Source organism: Macaca thibetana, chromosome 1, assembly GCF_024542745.1.
Source record: "Macaca thibetana thibetana isolate TM-01 chromosome 1, ASM2454274v1, whole genome shotgun sequence".
NCBI classification, from domain to species: Eukaryota; Metazoa; Chordata; class Mammalia; order Primates; family Cercopithecidae; genus Macaca; species Macaca thibetana.
Window position 1 is genome coordinate 73,448,344 of NC_065578.1, and position 15,561 is coordinate 73,463,904.

Below are 15,561 nucleotides of genomic sequence, written 5' to 3' on the forward strand. Positions count from 1 at the left end.
TAACTGACCACAAATGCCCAACACAAAATAGCTGTTTGATATTGATTCATATATTAGCTTCCCCACCAAGTTTAAACTCTCAATGTTTCATCTGTAAAACAGAAAATACAGAAAGACTCAAAAGCTCTGTTTTATTAAATAATAAAATGGATTAATGTACCTAATATGGTGCTTTACATATATTGCACTTTCAATAAATGTTTGTTTCCTATATTCTTTTCCATTCTTTTTCCTTTTTTACAACCCATCAACGCAACCAATAATCCTCCCTATGATCTCAATATAGCTGCCTTTACGTAGGTTTAGGAGGCTCTCAATCTAATCACATTTCATTCTAAGAATAAAAGTATACTTTCCTTATATGCAATCACCCACACTAGAAATACTACCACTCTAAAAGATAATAGCATTAATCATAATAATTTTATAAATTTTGGCCATACATATTTCAAGTACTTTTATTTGAAAATTTCAAGGTATAAAATATTTGGGTCTGGGGAGACATTTCTCATGCCTATAAATAGACACACAAAAGGACTAATCACTCGGACACTAGGTTGTGGGAATCTATAGTTGCCTCTGAGGGGAGCTCTTCATATTTCCTAATTCTTACTTTCACCTTTCCATGAATGAATCCAGATCTGATTTCAGCTCCCACTGTCTCTCCATTTATTGATGTATTAATCAATTCAGAAAATATTTTGAGCACCTAACATGTGTCAGGCATTCTGTTACATGTTAAAGATACAGAGTGGAAAACAGAGATACAGTCTCATACAGCGTATTGTACATATGGAGATAAAGTTAATTATGGAGATGACTATAATAAAGTATGGTAAGAGCTTGTGATGTGAGTAAAAGTATGTGAAACACATCAAAGAGGCAATATTCCAAACATTTGTCCTAAACAAATTGAAAGCCACTGGAGGACTTTAAGTTGGTGAATAAAATGATTAAATTTGTATTTTTGAAAGATTACTCTGTGTATGCTGGAAGGGAGCAAGAAATCCAAGAGAAATTTCCCATGGTACCAAACAACACAGAGAGCACTAAATATAACAACAACAATAATAAATAAATTTTTAAGGCCAGGCGTGGTGGCTCACGCCTGTAATCCCAGTACTTTGGGAGGCTGAGGCGGGTGGATCACGAGGTCAGGACATCGAGACAATCCGGGCTAACACGGTGAAACCACGTCTCTACTAAAAATACAAAAAATTAGCCGGGCATGGTGGCGGGCGCCTGTAGTCCCAGCTACTCGGGAGGCTGAGGCAGGAGAATGGCGTGAACCCAGCAGGCGGAGCTTGCAGTGAGCCGAGATCGCGCCACTGCACTCCAGTCTGGGAGACACAGCGAGACTCCGTCTCAAAAAAAAAAAAAAAAAAAAAAAAAAAAAAAAAAAATTAGCCGGGCATGGTGGTGGGTGCCTGTAGTCCCAGCTACTTGGGAGGCTGAGGCAGGAGAATGGCATAAACCCAGGAGGCGGAGCTTGCAGTGAGCCGAGATCGTGCTACTGCACTCCAGACTGGGAGGCAGACTGAGACTCCATCTCAAAAAATAAAAAATAAAAAATTAATAGCTAATAAGAATGTAATATCCACTTTTGCTAGGTGCTAAGAGCATTATATTGATCATCTCAATTCCCACAAAAAATAGAAATAAGTACTGTTACTAGCCCCTGTTCTTTACAGTTTTACAGAAAAAGAAATTCAAGCCCAGCGTAGGCAAGTAATGTGCCTAATAGAACAGAGCTTTAAAGAGGGAGAAAATACAAATCAGTTTGTCTTGAACCCTGTCATATATTATTATTGAAATCTCTTCCTGCAAAACTCTCAAATTCTATTCATACATGCTTAGTTTTTAAAGATTCTTCCCATAAACAAAGTTTTTATCTCATGTTACATGAGCGTCAGTGAGAACTTTCATTCTACCAGAGAAAAAAGTCCCTGGGGTATAAACCAAAAACAATATCCTTTAATTAGATCTGTATTTAATATAAAGAGCACATTAAATTCAAATGCAAAATAAAGACAGAATTAATATTTTAAATAGGTATTTTCAGCAACTGCCTGATTGATTCTTTTGCACCTCCTTTACTCAGACAATTTGACTTGTCTCCAATGTGAAATTATGTTCTCTCATATTTTGACCTCAGTGTGAAAATTATGTGGAACCACTTCCTCAGAAGTCAGAGGCACTGTATTTATGGTCAGTTTTGCTATTCTTTCCTCATACTTGTTTCTCTTTATCAAGACTATTGCCACCTATGATTTAGCATATATTGGTTTATGCTGGAGGACATTGTGTCTCATTGTGTCTATCTTACCACAGAATGTTGAATCTCATTTCAGTGAAACTTCCTAATCTTGCTTTACCAACAAATGTCCATTTTCTTATTCCAGTTCTATGTTAATCCTATCTATATTTCAGGACCAAATTTCATTTCTATGTTCTGAATTTTAACATTTAGAATAAGCTATATGAAAATTTCCATTTAGTTTTTCACATGTTTGGCATTTGGTATGACCAATACTATAAATTGATGACAAGAGTATCCTATCTTATCTCTGCAAGTACAATGTTAAGAAATTCTAGCAAAAAAAAAAAAAAAAAAAAAAAAAAAGGTTTTCTTTTATTTGTAAAGCTTAGCTACTGAAAAGGAATGCAAGGAACAAGAAAAAAGGAAAAGATAACTAAATAAAGGACAATATAGATTGATGTGGTAGCAGATGTCTCAGCAAATTTGTATTTGCATCTAAACAAAATATAAAATCTTCCATATATGTTCCATGTTTTATATTTCTATTGTATCCCATTATATAATCCATGGCTTACATTTGTATTTATATGGTAAATTGAAAAGAAAAAAATAAAATATCAAATGTCGATTATTCTAAATATTATATTACTAGAGAGTCTGTAGTATTTTTCTTAAAGTTAGGTTAAACAGACTATACCATTTTGATGATAGAGAATACAAAAATGCAAATTATTGGAGAATTGACTTTTGATCACTTATTTCTTCACCTTCTTATTTCAATATTCAAATGGTAAAGAAAACAAAACATACCTCAAATTTTTTCTAACTAAGAAACCACGTATCCATCTTTGAACAATCAAAACTGGTGAATTATGAGCCAGAATTGCATTAATTTTTGAAGTAATATATTGAATATTATTAATTTCCTCTTCATAGGTTGTTCCCTGTATAAAGAAAATATAATTAATAATTTTTATCTTTCATGAAGGTATTTCCAAAAGATATTTTAAACTTGGTAATCTATTGGTATACATAAACTAATAAACTGTTCACAAGGTCTTATAGGCATTATAGTTAAATTATGATATCGTTGGATGCTTGTCCCCTCCAAATCTTATGTTGGAATGTAATCCCCAATGGTAGAGATAGGGGTTTGTGGGAGGTATTGGATCATGGGGGCCATTCCCTCCTGAATGGCTTATTGTCATCCCTTTGATGATGAGTGACTTCTTGCTCATACAGTTCACATGAGATCTGGTTGTGGGACCACTCCTTCTGTCTCCTGCTCCCTCTCTCACCATATGTCTTGTCTGCCTCCCATTCACCTTCCACCATGATTGTAAGCTTCCTGAGGCCCTCACTGGAAGCAGATGCCAGCACCATACTTCCTATATACCCTATAGAACCATGAGCCAAAATAAACCTCTTTTCTTTATAAATTACCCAGCCTCAGGTATTTCTTTATAGCAATGAAACTGATTAATAAAAATAATTAATACATTTCTGTTATTAGAGTAAAAGAACAATAATTAGTAGCATCAAATAATTTCAATTCTCTACACAAAATGTAAGATTCTTGGTGATAACTTTTTCTATCAAAGATTATTTTCCCAATCTGATATATATGTATAACACTTTAACCATAATCATTCTGCTCTCTAAATGGTAGTGACATGAACAGGTGTTCAATGAAACTGCAAATACTCTGTCAGTCCCCATAAAGAAAATTGATATACTTTGATTCATAAAATAATGTATACTAGGTAAAAATTTTGTTGTAGCTTAATTAGAACGTTGGACACTTTTATTGGAATGCAGCAAATTATCTTGGAAAATATCCTATATTGCCTATGAGAAAGATCTTCTTTCCTGAAAACTTTTAGATTTGAGATCGTAGGCTCAGTATATTTCATTGACAACTTGACTGGTTAGAAATAAGGTCACTATTTATGTTTTGAATATAAGATAATACATTAAAAATACTGGCAATTGCATTCTTTATGAAGCACCTCTTCTGAAGATTATCAGCCCTATTACACTTAGAACATACACCTTTTCCGCATATACACTCAATAATAAAGTATACAGGAAACCAAAAAAAAAAAAAAAATCACAACACCTTGCGGATTAGTGCTACTTCCGATTTATACTTGCAAACACTCATTGCTAATTAGAAACTTCTTTCCTTGTCTCTGTCTTGATTCCATTCCTAACATTAGCTACTGAAAACCTTTGACACTATTTAATACTCTTCCAGTCCATTCCCTGGAGCTTCCTAAATACTCTGCTTCTTTTTTCACAGAGAACTAGAGCCATCAAGTTTGAACTCCATCAATTAACTCCATTCTCTGTAAATTTAACTATATTCCTATCTTTACTGAGTAGAAGTGCCTTCTACTCAAACTTAAAACAAGAAGTATCACTCTATTTGTTGAAGATTGGCACTCTGTCACTGTTATGAGTCTAACATTTATTTTCTAAGACTCTCCCTCTGCTAGCACTATCCATTCACTTATAAATATAACTTTACCTATCCTTAAATCCCAATTCTCAAACCTTTATATCTAACTTTCACGAAGAGCCCAAAATCTAGAAACAGAATTCCACATTTTTTTCTCCCACTTTCTTTTTTTTTCTGTATCTCATTCCACCAGCTTCTATCCCTATCATCCAAGGGCATTTTTTTAGAGTTAACATTGGACATTCCCTCCTTGAAACACTTGCCTTAGATTCTGTACTACACTCCTTTCAGTTTTTCTCTAAAGTTTGTTTGCTTCTACACTTAAAAAAAAAAACAAAAAAAAAAACTATACATACCGTGTTTATCACTTCACTGTTACATTGAAAGAACTTTCCCCATGTCACTTTTTAATCTCTACGCATTCTCCAAATGACCACTTCTAAATTCATAGCTTCAACACTCACCTTTGTGCTACAGACTCTCAGATTTCTATCTTGACGCCTGACCTCTCTCCTGAGCTACATAATAATATAGTCAAACTGATATCTAACTAAACACAACTTTCCCAAATATGAATCTTCTTTCCCAACCTGCTTTCTTATATACTCTACCTTAGTAAATGGTACCGCTGGCCACAGTTGCCTAAACCAGAAACCCTGGAACCGTCCTAGGTTCTCTTTTCTTTTATGCTTCCCTGCATGCAAATGTTACTAGAATCAGTACATTCAACATCCCAAATATCAGTCTTACCTCTCTTTGTCTTCTATTTACTGCCATTGCTTTTCCCATATCTTTATCATCACTTCCCTAACTCACTAAAATTCTCCTAACTTATATCTTCATTAATTTCTGTTCCCCCACTCCCTCCAAACCATAAAATGCACTATTGCTAGATTGAGCATTCCAAAATGCCAATCTTATCATATGGCATTCTGGATTAATATATTGCATTGGCTTACCACTGAAAGACAAATTATAAATTTCTTGATTTGCCACACAAAGTCCTTCTTGATCTAGTCCCATCCTAGCTCCTTAATCTCATCTCCATTCATCCTACATAGAATTACCTGATAATCAAACTTAAATGCTTTTTACAAATGCCATCTGTATTTCTTGTATTGCCTTTCTCAATGATTTGTCTCACAATTTTAGTCTTTGGGAGACTCAGTTCCTTCTGCCAAGAAGACTTTCTTGATGTTGATCTGCATTCAGTGTCTTTATACAATATTATCCTGTGTCCTGTGAAATAATTCATTTGTCACACTCAACAATGTTGAGTTTTAGCTGACACCTGTGTTCTTCGAAAACAGTGAAAGTTAAGAAATCTCCCCAGTCCTTTGTTTCAGGAAATGGCTTACTGAAAAGAAGCACCCTGTTCTTTATGACTGACTTGAATAATACTCTTGGATGTCTTTCTTGTTTATCTCTAACAAGGCCTGACACAGACCTTCCAAATTTCCATTCTTCCCTTCTTTAACAATTAGCTGAAAGGTTTTGTCCCTACTGATCAATTGGAACAAAATATTTGTTAGCCAAACTTTGGTTAAGATTATTTCCTTCCCCTTGGCCCCTGAACTTTGGCTCACCATCAGCTCGAGCCAGCACAGAGTCTCCCTTTAACAACCCCTCCTGAGAATAGGTTTGTCTCAGGGTAAAACAGTCGGTGCTCTAAGGTTAGACCATACCACTTTTCTTTATTCCACTTCACCACATTCACTTATTTTTAGTCTTCTTTATTCCTCCTTATAAATGAGAAACTCTTTTGCCTAACCCTTGAGACTTTTGCAGATCTTATAGTCAGAACATTCTCCATATTGTAATAATCCCACTCTGACTATTGCAATAGTTCCTTTCCCTCACTTGCAAACAGCTTTTTGAATAATGTCTCTATTTATTAATCCTGATGTTTTTAGCTGACAAAGTATACTCTAATGCAATCATTGGTCTATCTTCTCCATATAAGCTCGCCAAATTTAACAACTCTTCATCCTACATATCTGGACTAACTGAGCTATCTTGTCTATAACTGGCATTTGATTATCAATTGACTATTAAAATACTAAGAAATCATCATTGTTGGTCCCCAAGCTTGACTTACCAATGTCAATTAATTTATTCTTGTAGCTCAATTATTTTGCTCAATTATTTTGTGATGTCTGCATGGATACAAAGACATCACACTCTTTTTCTCCCTTTTAAACTTTTCTCAGTCTGTTTTGCTGGTTTCTTTTCTTCTGCAAACATTTAAACATTTGATTCAATTTAGATTTTCATTCTTTTTCATCTTTCTTGGCTAACTCTTCTCAAGTGATCACCTTCCTTGCTATATCTTACTGCCTCACATACCTAGATTATTCACATAGCTGTAATCTCCTGTCAGACATTCTTTCCTAAATTACAGGCATATAAAATAAACTTCCAATTCCATTTACTTACTTTCATGTCAAAACCATAAATAATTATCTTCCTAACTTGAATCAATCCACACTAATATTGTATTATCTGTATAGTCACAAAAACTATTCTTGTCAACCTAGTAATAAACCCATATTCCTCTTTCTCTCGCACCCTTTTCCATTCAATAAATCAGTAAATTCTATCAAATAGCTCTTCAATCTGTTCCTTATACACTATACCTAAACTATTACAATAGACTCCTAATTCCCCTATATTCAATTTCCCTCCACTCCAAAATTACAGAATACAGGATGATTTTTCTAGAATAAAAATCAGGTCATATAAATGCCTAAAATGTTTCCCCAATATCTTGCAAGATAAAGTCCTGTCTCCTTAGTATTACATATAACACCCTTTGCTATTTTAATCCCGTTTTTATCTCCAGCATCATTTGATGTGCCCAAACATATCCTCTAAACTCCAAGAACACGAAACTACTTGTTGTCACTCGCATGTGCCAAGCTCTATCAATACCTCTGTGCCTTTGCAAATGCTTTCCACTCTGCCTCACAGGCGCTACACTCATGCCAACACCTCTATTTGCCTAGTGATTTCTTACATTCAAAAAATTCATCAGAAATATAAATACTTCTGCATTTTTTCCTGTGATTAGAGAATTGAACTTCAAAGATTTTTAAAGAAAATTTATGTACTTTGCTCACAGAATTTTGCCCAGTACTCAGATTCAGGATGTTTTATCCATTATTTCCTTGATTATTGCTTCTCCTTTGTTTTAATTTTCTCTACCGTAATTCCTTCTTATTCACAAATATCACATGAATGTCTACATTTTTCCTCATAATTTATATATTTATTCTCAGTTTGGTGAAGCCATTCTGTCAAAGGTCAGCTTTCTCATATTGAATTTTTTATTTAGGTTATCAACTATTTCAGTTATGTGGCTGAGTCTAAGTTCTTTTCTGAAGCTCCTAGCTGTTCTGTCTCACATGAGTCCTGTCATATACCATTTGATATTTATTGTAACCCTGACTGTACTTGAATCTCTCCACGAAACCTATTTTGTAGTAATGGATCCTGTCACTTGTTCTATCAACACCCTGAAAACATAGAGGGTTTTGCAGAATTTCCTCTAGTTCCTGTGATTTTATAATTTTTTTCAGGAAGAATAGCTTAAAGTCAGGCTGCCTTAGTTTCTTCTTTTGATTCAGTTATGTCTTAGTTCATCTGGGTAGCTATAACAAAATACAGACTGGGTAGCTTATAAACAACAGAAACTTATTTCTATCAGTTCTGGAGGCTGGGAAGTCCAAGATAAAGCTACTACAAGTTTTAGTGTTGGATTAAGGCCCATTTCCTGGTTAATAGATGATACCTTCCCACCATGTCCTCACGTGATGGAAAGGGGACCTATCTCTCTGGGGCCTCTTTACAAAGAACATGAATCCTATTTATGAGGGTTCTACCCTCATGATCTAATCACCTCCAAAAGTCTCTACCTCCAAATACATCACATTGGAGATTAGATTTTTAGCATACAAATTTTGGACTGGCCACATTTAGACCATAGCAGTCTCACCTTCATTGTATCAATGTCTTTGCAATGTCTAAAATTATCCAGAGCTAATAATATTTTGTAAGAATATTATCTTTTACTAGTTTCTAGTATAGATGTGATTTCCACAAATCTGTATGTTTCTTTGTTAATTACATTTGTGCTCATGATGCCACCTGTGGCTTAGGATTAAAGGGGTTGAGAGTAATAGCGTAAAAGTGCATAAGTGGTGGCATGGGGCTGGGGGTAGAAGTGTTGGAAAAGGAGGAAGAATACAGGAGGGAATTTAGATGATTAGGCTCAAGTAGCCCTGGTCAGAAGCAGTTCTCATCAGTAGAGAACCATTAAGCTCATATTGCAGTTTACATCAGAGTCCTGCTTCTCACTGAGTCATGAAAAATTCCTTCTCATTAAACAGAAAAACAGAATATTCATCAGCTATGGGTAGTATGAGTGTCCCTTCCAGAGAACAAGTAACCTCCACACAATACTTAAGCTTTCTCATGACATAAAACAATGATCTTGAAAAGTGGCAATAAAGACCCTGCAAAATTTTACAAATGCCATAAACCATTTGGTGTCTGAAGACGAAGGAACGCTCTTTCTAAAACATAATAATAATAACAATGCATTTCCTCCATTAAAGAAGTGATGGCTCTGAAGAAAAACGACATTTCTTTAAATCCTGGTTCTACCACTTGCTAGCTGTGTGTTATAGGGTAAATAACCTATCTGTCTCATGTTTTCATCATTTGTAAAACGGAGATAACAATGGTACAGCTCACTGGGTGGTTGTGAGGTTTCAAGCATGCAAACAATGTTATCTTTCAACAGTTTTATAGTAATGCTTAAAATTATATAGTGTTTTTGGGTTTATAAGGGACTTCCACATACATTATTATATTTGATACTTACAAAATTTTGTCTAAAGAGAGAAATGTACTAATTAATTTATCCAAACTAATATAATGTAAAATTATGAAATCAAATTAACTAAAAAAGATAATCACTACAAATGTCTTCAATCCAATCAAAGGAATTATAGTAAAGGCTTAGCAAAGAACAAAAGACACTTAGGCAAAAAACTATCAACAATCAATGAAATGATTGGTAGAATAACAGAAATTCTATACTACTTGTCTGAAATGAAACAGGGGCTATTACTAATCCTGGAACGAAGTAGAGTGACACATTCAAAAGAAAATTAAGGACTTTTATAATTATGACTCATATGGATGACAGTGTGTTGCATGTTGACAGTAAGAGTAGTTTAAAAATTAATTCTAAAACTATATTCTAGTCACATTGTATAAAATGATGCAAAACAATTTCCCAATTAATTTGACATTCTAAATGCCTATTGTACTTATATAATTTTTATCTTTCCACCTTCCATGTTTTTAGTTCTACTATCTTGTCCATAAAGTTTATCTTTTTCTATTTTATTTGTGAATATTTTCCATAAGAATATTTGATACCATAGGAGTAAAAAGTAGAACAGAAGATACTAGAGACTGGGAAAGGTAGAGGGAAGGAAGAGATAGAAAAAGATTTGTCAAAGGATAGAAAATTACATATAGATAGGAGGAATATGTTCTACTGTTTATACTACTGCAGAATGACTATAGTTAATAATAATATATTATATAGTTTTAGATAGCCAGAAGGAAGATCGTGAATGTTCCCAACACAAAGAAATGATCAATGTTTGAGATGATGAATATGCTAACTATGCTGATTGGATCACTATACACTATATGTTTTGAAATACCATGAATGCCATAAATATGTACAATTATGTCAGTTAATTTTGTTTAAAAATCCAAATTTGGCCCACATTTTCTCAGCATATTTGAAAAGTGTAAAACATACCAATCCCATAAGTGTTTATTTCAAATAAAGAAAAATAATATAATTTTTACCTTTTTATTTATTCTTTTAATGCTCGAAAGAAGATATACAAATGGCCAACAAACATATGAAAAAAAATGCTTAACGTCACTAACTATCAGGAAAACACAAATCAAAACCACAAGGTGATATCACCTTACTCCTGCAAGAATAGCCATAATAAAAAAAATCAAAAAATAATAGATGCTGGTGTGGATGTGGTGAAAAGGGAACACTTTTACACTATTGGTGAAAATGTAAACTATTACAATCACTATGGAAAACAGTGTAGAGATTATTTAAGTAGCTAAAAGTAGATCTACCATTCGATCCAGCAATCCCACTTCTGGGTATCTACCCAGAGGCAAAGAAGTCTTTATACAAAAAAGATACTTGCACTTGCACACAGATGTTTACAGCAGCACAATTTGGAATTGCAAAAATATGGAACCAGCCCAAATGCCCATCAATCAACGAGAGGATAAAGAAAATGTGGTATACATATACCATGGAATACAACTCAGCCATAAAAAGGAATGAAATAATGGCATTTGCAGCAACCTGGATAAAATTGGAGACCATTATTCTAAGTGAAGTAACTCAGGAATGGAAAACCAAATATTGTATGTTCTCACTCACAGTGGGAGCTAAACTGTGAGGACTCAAAGGCATAAGAAGGTGATAGGTTGATAGGTGCAGCAACCCACCATGGCACATATTTAACTATGTAACAAACCTGCACATGTACCCCAGAACTTAAATAAAAATAAAAATTAAAAAATACGACACTCTAAACTTCCACATACTTTTTTTTTAAAAAAATGATACAATGGACTTTGGGGACTTGGGGAAAGGGGTGGGAGGAGGTGAGGGATAAAAGACTGCACATTGGGTATAGTGTACATTGCTGTGGTGATGGGATCACCAAAATCTCAGAAATTGCCACTAAAGAACTTATTCATGTAACCAAACATCACCTGTTCCACAAAAACCTATTGAAACGATAAAATATACAAAAAACCACTGAATTATACAATTAAAAACATAAAATAAAAACACACACACACATGAAAGACTTCTCCTTGACTAATGGATTTATTAGAAATGTGTAATAGTTTCCAAGTATTTGGAGATTTTCCTCTTATCTTTCTGTTATCAGATAGCACACCCTGTATGATTTAAATTCTATTAAATTTATTGATTTGTTTTAGGAATAGTTGTTGATATTTGATTTAAGGCTATAGTCTATACAGTATTTCATGGACACTTGAAATAATGTATATTTGGCTGTTGTTGGGTGGTGTTATATAAATGTCAATTACATACTATCGGTTAATAGGATGCTCAGATTTTCTATATATATCCTAATTTTATGTATAGTTGTTCTATCTAATTTCCTGTCTAGTTTATACAGAGAAGTATTGACATCTCCAACTATATTTGTAGACTTGCCTATTTCTCATTTCAGTTTTCTGTCCATATATTTTGTTGCTTTATTGTTTAATGCATCCCCATTTAGAATGGCTATGCCTTATTAGTGGATTGAATCTTTTATCATTATATAGTATCTCTCTCCACCTCTGATAATTCTCTTTGTGCTGAAATTTCCTTTATCAGATATTCAGACAGCTACTCAATCCTACTTTTCTTTAATTTTTGTATATGTATTTTTCCATCATTTTATTTTCAATCTGCCTGTAACATTCAATTTGAAATTAGTTTCTTGTTAACAGCACATAGCTGAATAATGTTTTGAAGCCCAATTTGCCAGTCTCTTTCTTATACCTTGCATAATTAGATCATTTACTGTAAATTTTAATGTAATTATAGACAGGTTAATGCTTAAGACTACCATTTTATTGTTTGTTTTCTGTTAGATTCCTCTGTTTTATTCTTTCATTGTTTTCTTCTCTTGATTTCCTATGGGTTGCTTAAACATTTTTGTAATTACATTTAGACTTATCTATAGTGAGGCTTTTTTTCCCTAGCTTTCCAGACATATAATTTGTATACACAAAAAGCCTAAACATAATTAATGGGAGTATGGACATATGTATTACTTATGTTACTATGTCCATAATCAAGGTAATAAACATATCCATCACCTCTAAAAGTTCTTTTGGTTCTCTTGTGTCACTTTTATTTTCCTTTGTTTGTTTGTGGTAAGAACACTTAACATGAGATCTACTCACATAATAAACTTTTAAGTTTACAATACATATTGCAAGCTTTAGGCTCTATGTTGTACCAGAATTTGCAGGAACTCATCAATTTGCAGGATAAGTATCTTGTATAACTGGGTATTTGTAAATCTTGAACAATACCTCCATGGTGTCCTCTCTATCCCCTGGTAAACATGATTTGATTATCTACTACTGTAAATTTGACTATGTTAGATGCTTCACCTAGGAGAAATCATCCAGTATTTGTCCTTCCATGACTGACTTGTTTCACATTGCATAGTATCTTTCAGGTCCATCCATGGTGTCACAAATGGTAGGATTTCCTTCTTTTTTTAAGGCTAAACAATAATCAATTGTATATGTACACAGTTTCTTTCTGCATTCGTCTCTCCATGAACATGCAGGTTGTTTCTGTCTCTTGGCCATTATGAATAATGTTACAATGAACATAGAATACTGTTCAAGATCCTGATTTTAATTTTTTTTTTTTTTATAGAGACCCAGAAGTAGGAATTCTGGATCATATGATAGTTCTATTTGTACTTTGTTGAGAAACCTCCATAATGTTTTCATAATAGCTGTGCCATCTTACATTGCCACCAACAGTGTACGAAGGTTTCAATTTCTCCAACTCTTTCTTTTTAAGTGATAGGGTCTTGCTCTGTCACCCAGGCTGGTGTGCCACTGGCACAATTGTAGCTCACTGCAGCCTTAAACTCCTGGACTCAAGCAATCCTCTCACCTTTAGCCTCCCAAATAGACACTATAAGTGCACACCACCACACCTGATTAATTTCTTAATTTTTTGTAAAGACAGGGTCTTGTTATGTTGTCCAGGTTGGTCTTGAACTCCTGACCTCAAGTAATCCTTCTGCCTCAGCTTCCCAAAATACTGGAATTACAGGCTGCTTTGTTGTGTTTTAATAATAGTCATCCTAGGAAGTATGGGGTGGCATCTCCTCATTCGTTGATTTTCATTTCTCAGATGATTAGTAATCTTTTCATATATCTTTTTATGTATTCATTTTTATGTATTCTTTGGAGAAATGTCTATTCAAGTCTGTTAACCGTTCTTTATTTGGGTTATTTTTTGTTTGTCTTTGCTATTAAGGTATAAGGGTTCTTTATATAATTTAGAAATTTACATCTCATTAAATGAATGATTTGCCAATATTTTCTCCTAGTCTATAGGTTGCCATTTCACTCTGTTGATTGTTTTCCTTGCTGTGTAGCCCCTTTTTATTTTGATGTAGTCTTACTTGACTGTTTTTGCTATTGTTGATTGTGTTTTTAGTGGGATATTGGAGAAACCATTGCCAAGACTGATGTCAAGAAGGTTTTTCCCTGTTTCCTTCTAGAAGTTTTATAGATTCAGATCTTACCTTTAAGATTTTAATTCCTTTTGAGTATAGTATAAGACAAAGGTCCAATTTCATTCTTTTTGATATGCATATCCAGTTTTCTTAGTATCACCTATTGAAGATAATATCTTTTCTCTATTGCGTATTCTTGGCACCCTTGCTGAAAATTAGTTGAACATATATCCATGGGTTTATTTCTAGGCTCTGTATTCTGTTCTATTGTTCTATATGTCTATTTGTATGCCAGTACCGCACTGTTTTAATCACTGCAGATTTGTAACATATTTTGAAACCAGTAAGTGTGATGCCTCCAGCTTTATTTCGTTTTTGTTTGTGTTTGTTTGCTTAAGATTGTTTTGGCTATTCAGCATCTTTTGCGGTGCCTTGTTAATTTTAGGATTTCTTTTTCCATTTCTGTAAAAAATTACTTAGTTACTTTGATAGGAATTGATCAAATCTATACATTGCTTTGGGTAGGACAGACATTTTAACAATACTAATTTTTTCAGTCCATGAACCCAGGATATCTTCCAATTTATTTATGTCTACTTTAGTTTTTCCATTAGTGTTTTATAGTTTTCAGTGAACAAGTTTTCACCTCCTTGGATAGGTTTATTCCTACATATTTTATTCTTTCTGGTGCTATTTTAAATGGGATTGCTTTCTTAATTTCCTTTTCAGATTGTTTATTATTAACGTATAAAAATGTAACTGAGTTATGTATGTTAATTTTGAATCCTGTAACTTTACTAAATTCATTTATTACTTCTAACAGTATTCTTGTAGCATGTTTTAAGGTTTTCAACATATGAGACCATGCCACATGCAAGTAGAGATAATTTTACTTCTTCCATCCTAACTTGCATGGCATTTATTTATTTATTTAGTCCAATTGCTTTGGCTTGGATTTCCAACACTACGTTGAATAGAGGCATCCTTACCTTGTTCCATATCTTAGAGAAAAAAACTTAAAAGTTTTTCACTGTCGAGTACGATGTTAACTGTGGGGTTTTTACATGTAGTCCTCATATTGCATTAAGGGAAACTCTTTCTATACATAATTGTTGACAGCTTTTTTAAACATAAAAGGTGTTGAATTTTTGTCAAATGTGTTTCTGCATCTATGGAGATAATTGTGTGATTTTTATTATTCATTCTGTTAATGTGGTGTATCACATTGATTGAAATGTATAGGTTGAACCATCCATGACTCCCAGAGATAAATCTCTCTCAGTCATAGTGTGTGATCCTTTTAATGTGCTGTTGGATTCAGTTTGCTAATATGTTGGTGAAAATTGCAGTATCCATGTTCATCACAGATATTGACCTGTCGTTTTCTTGTGTTGTTTTTCCCTGGCTTTGGTAGCAGTGTAATGCTGGACTTATGAGTTTAAAAGTGTTTGCTCTTCTTTTTGGGGGGTAAAATTTAAAAATAA

At 33.7% G+C, this 15,561-nt stretch overlaps 1 protein-coding gene across 2 annotated transcripts in view; it reads right to left on the bottom strand.

Moving 5' to 3' along the window:
• Window positions 1-15,561, bottom strand: part of LRRIQ3 (leucine rich repeats and IQ motif containing 3) — a 169,159-nt gene that overhangs the window by 126,965 nt on the left and 26,633 nt on the right. For both annotated transcript variants that reach the window (XM_050766986.1, XM_050767065.1), the window contains one exon: window positions 3,071-3,204. In XM_050766986.1, coding sequence (XP_050622943.1) covers window positions 3,071-3,204 — 134 coding nt within the window. The remainder of the gene's footprint in view (window positions 1-3,070; window positions 3,205-15,561) is intronic.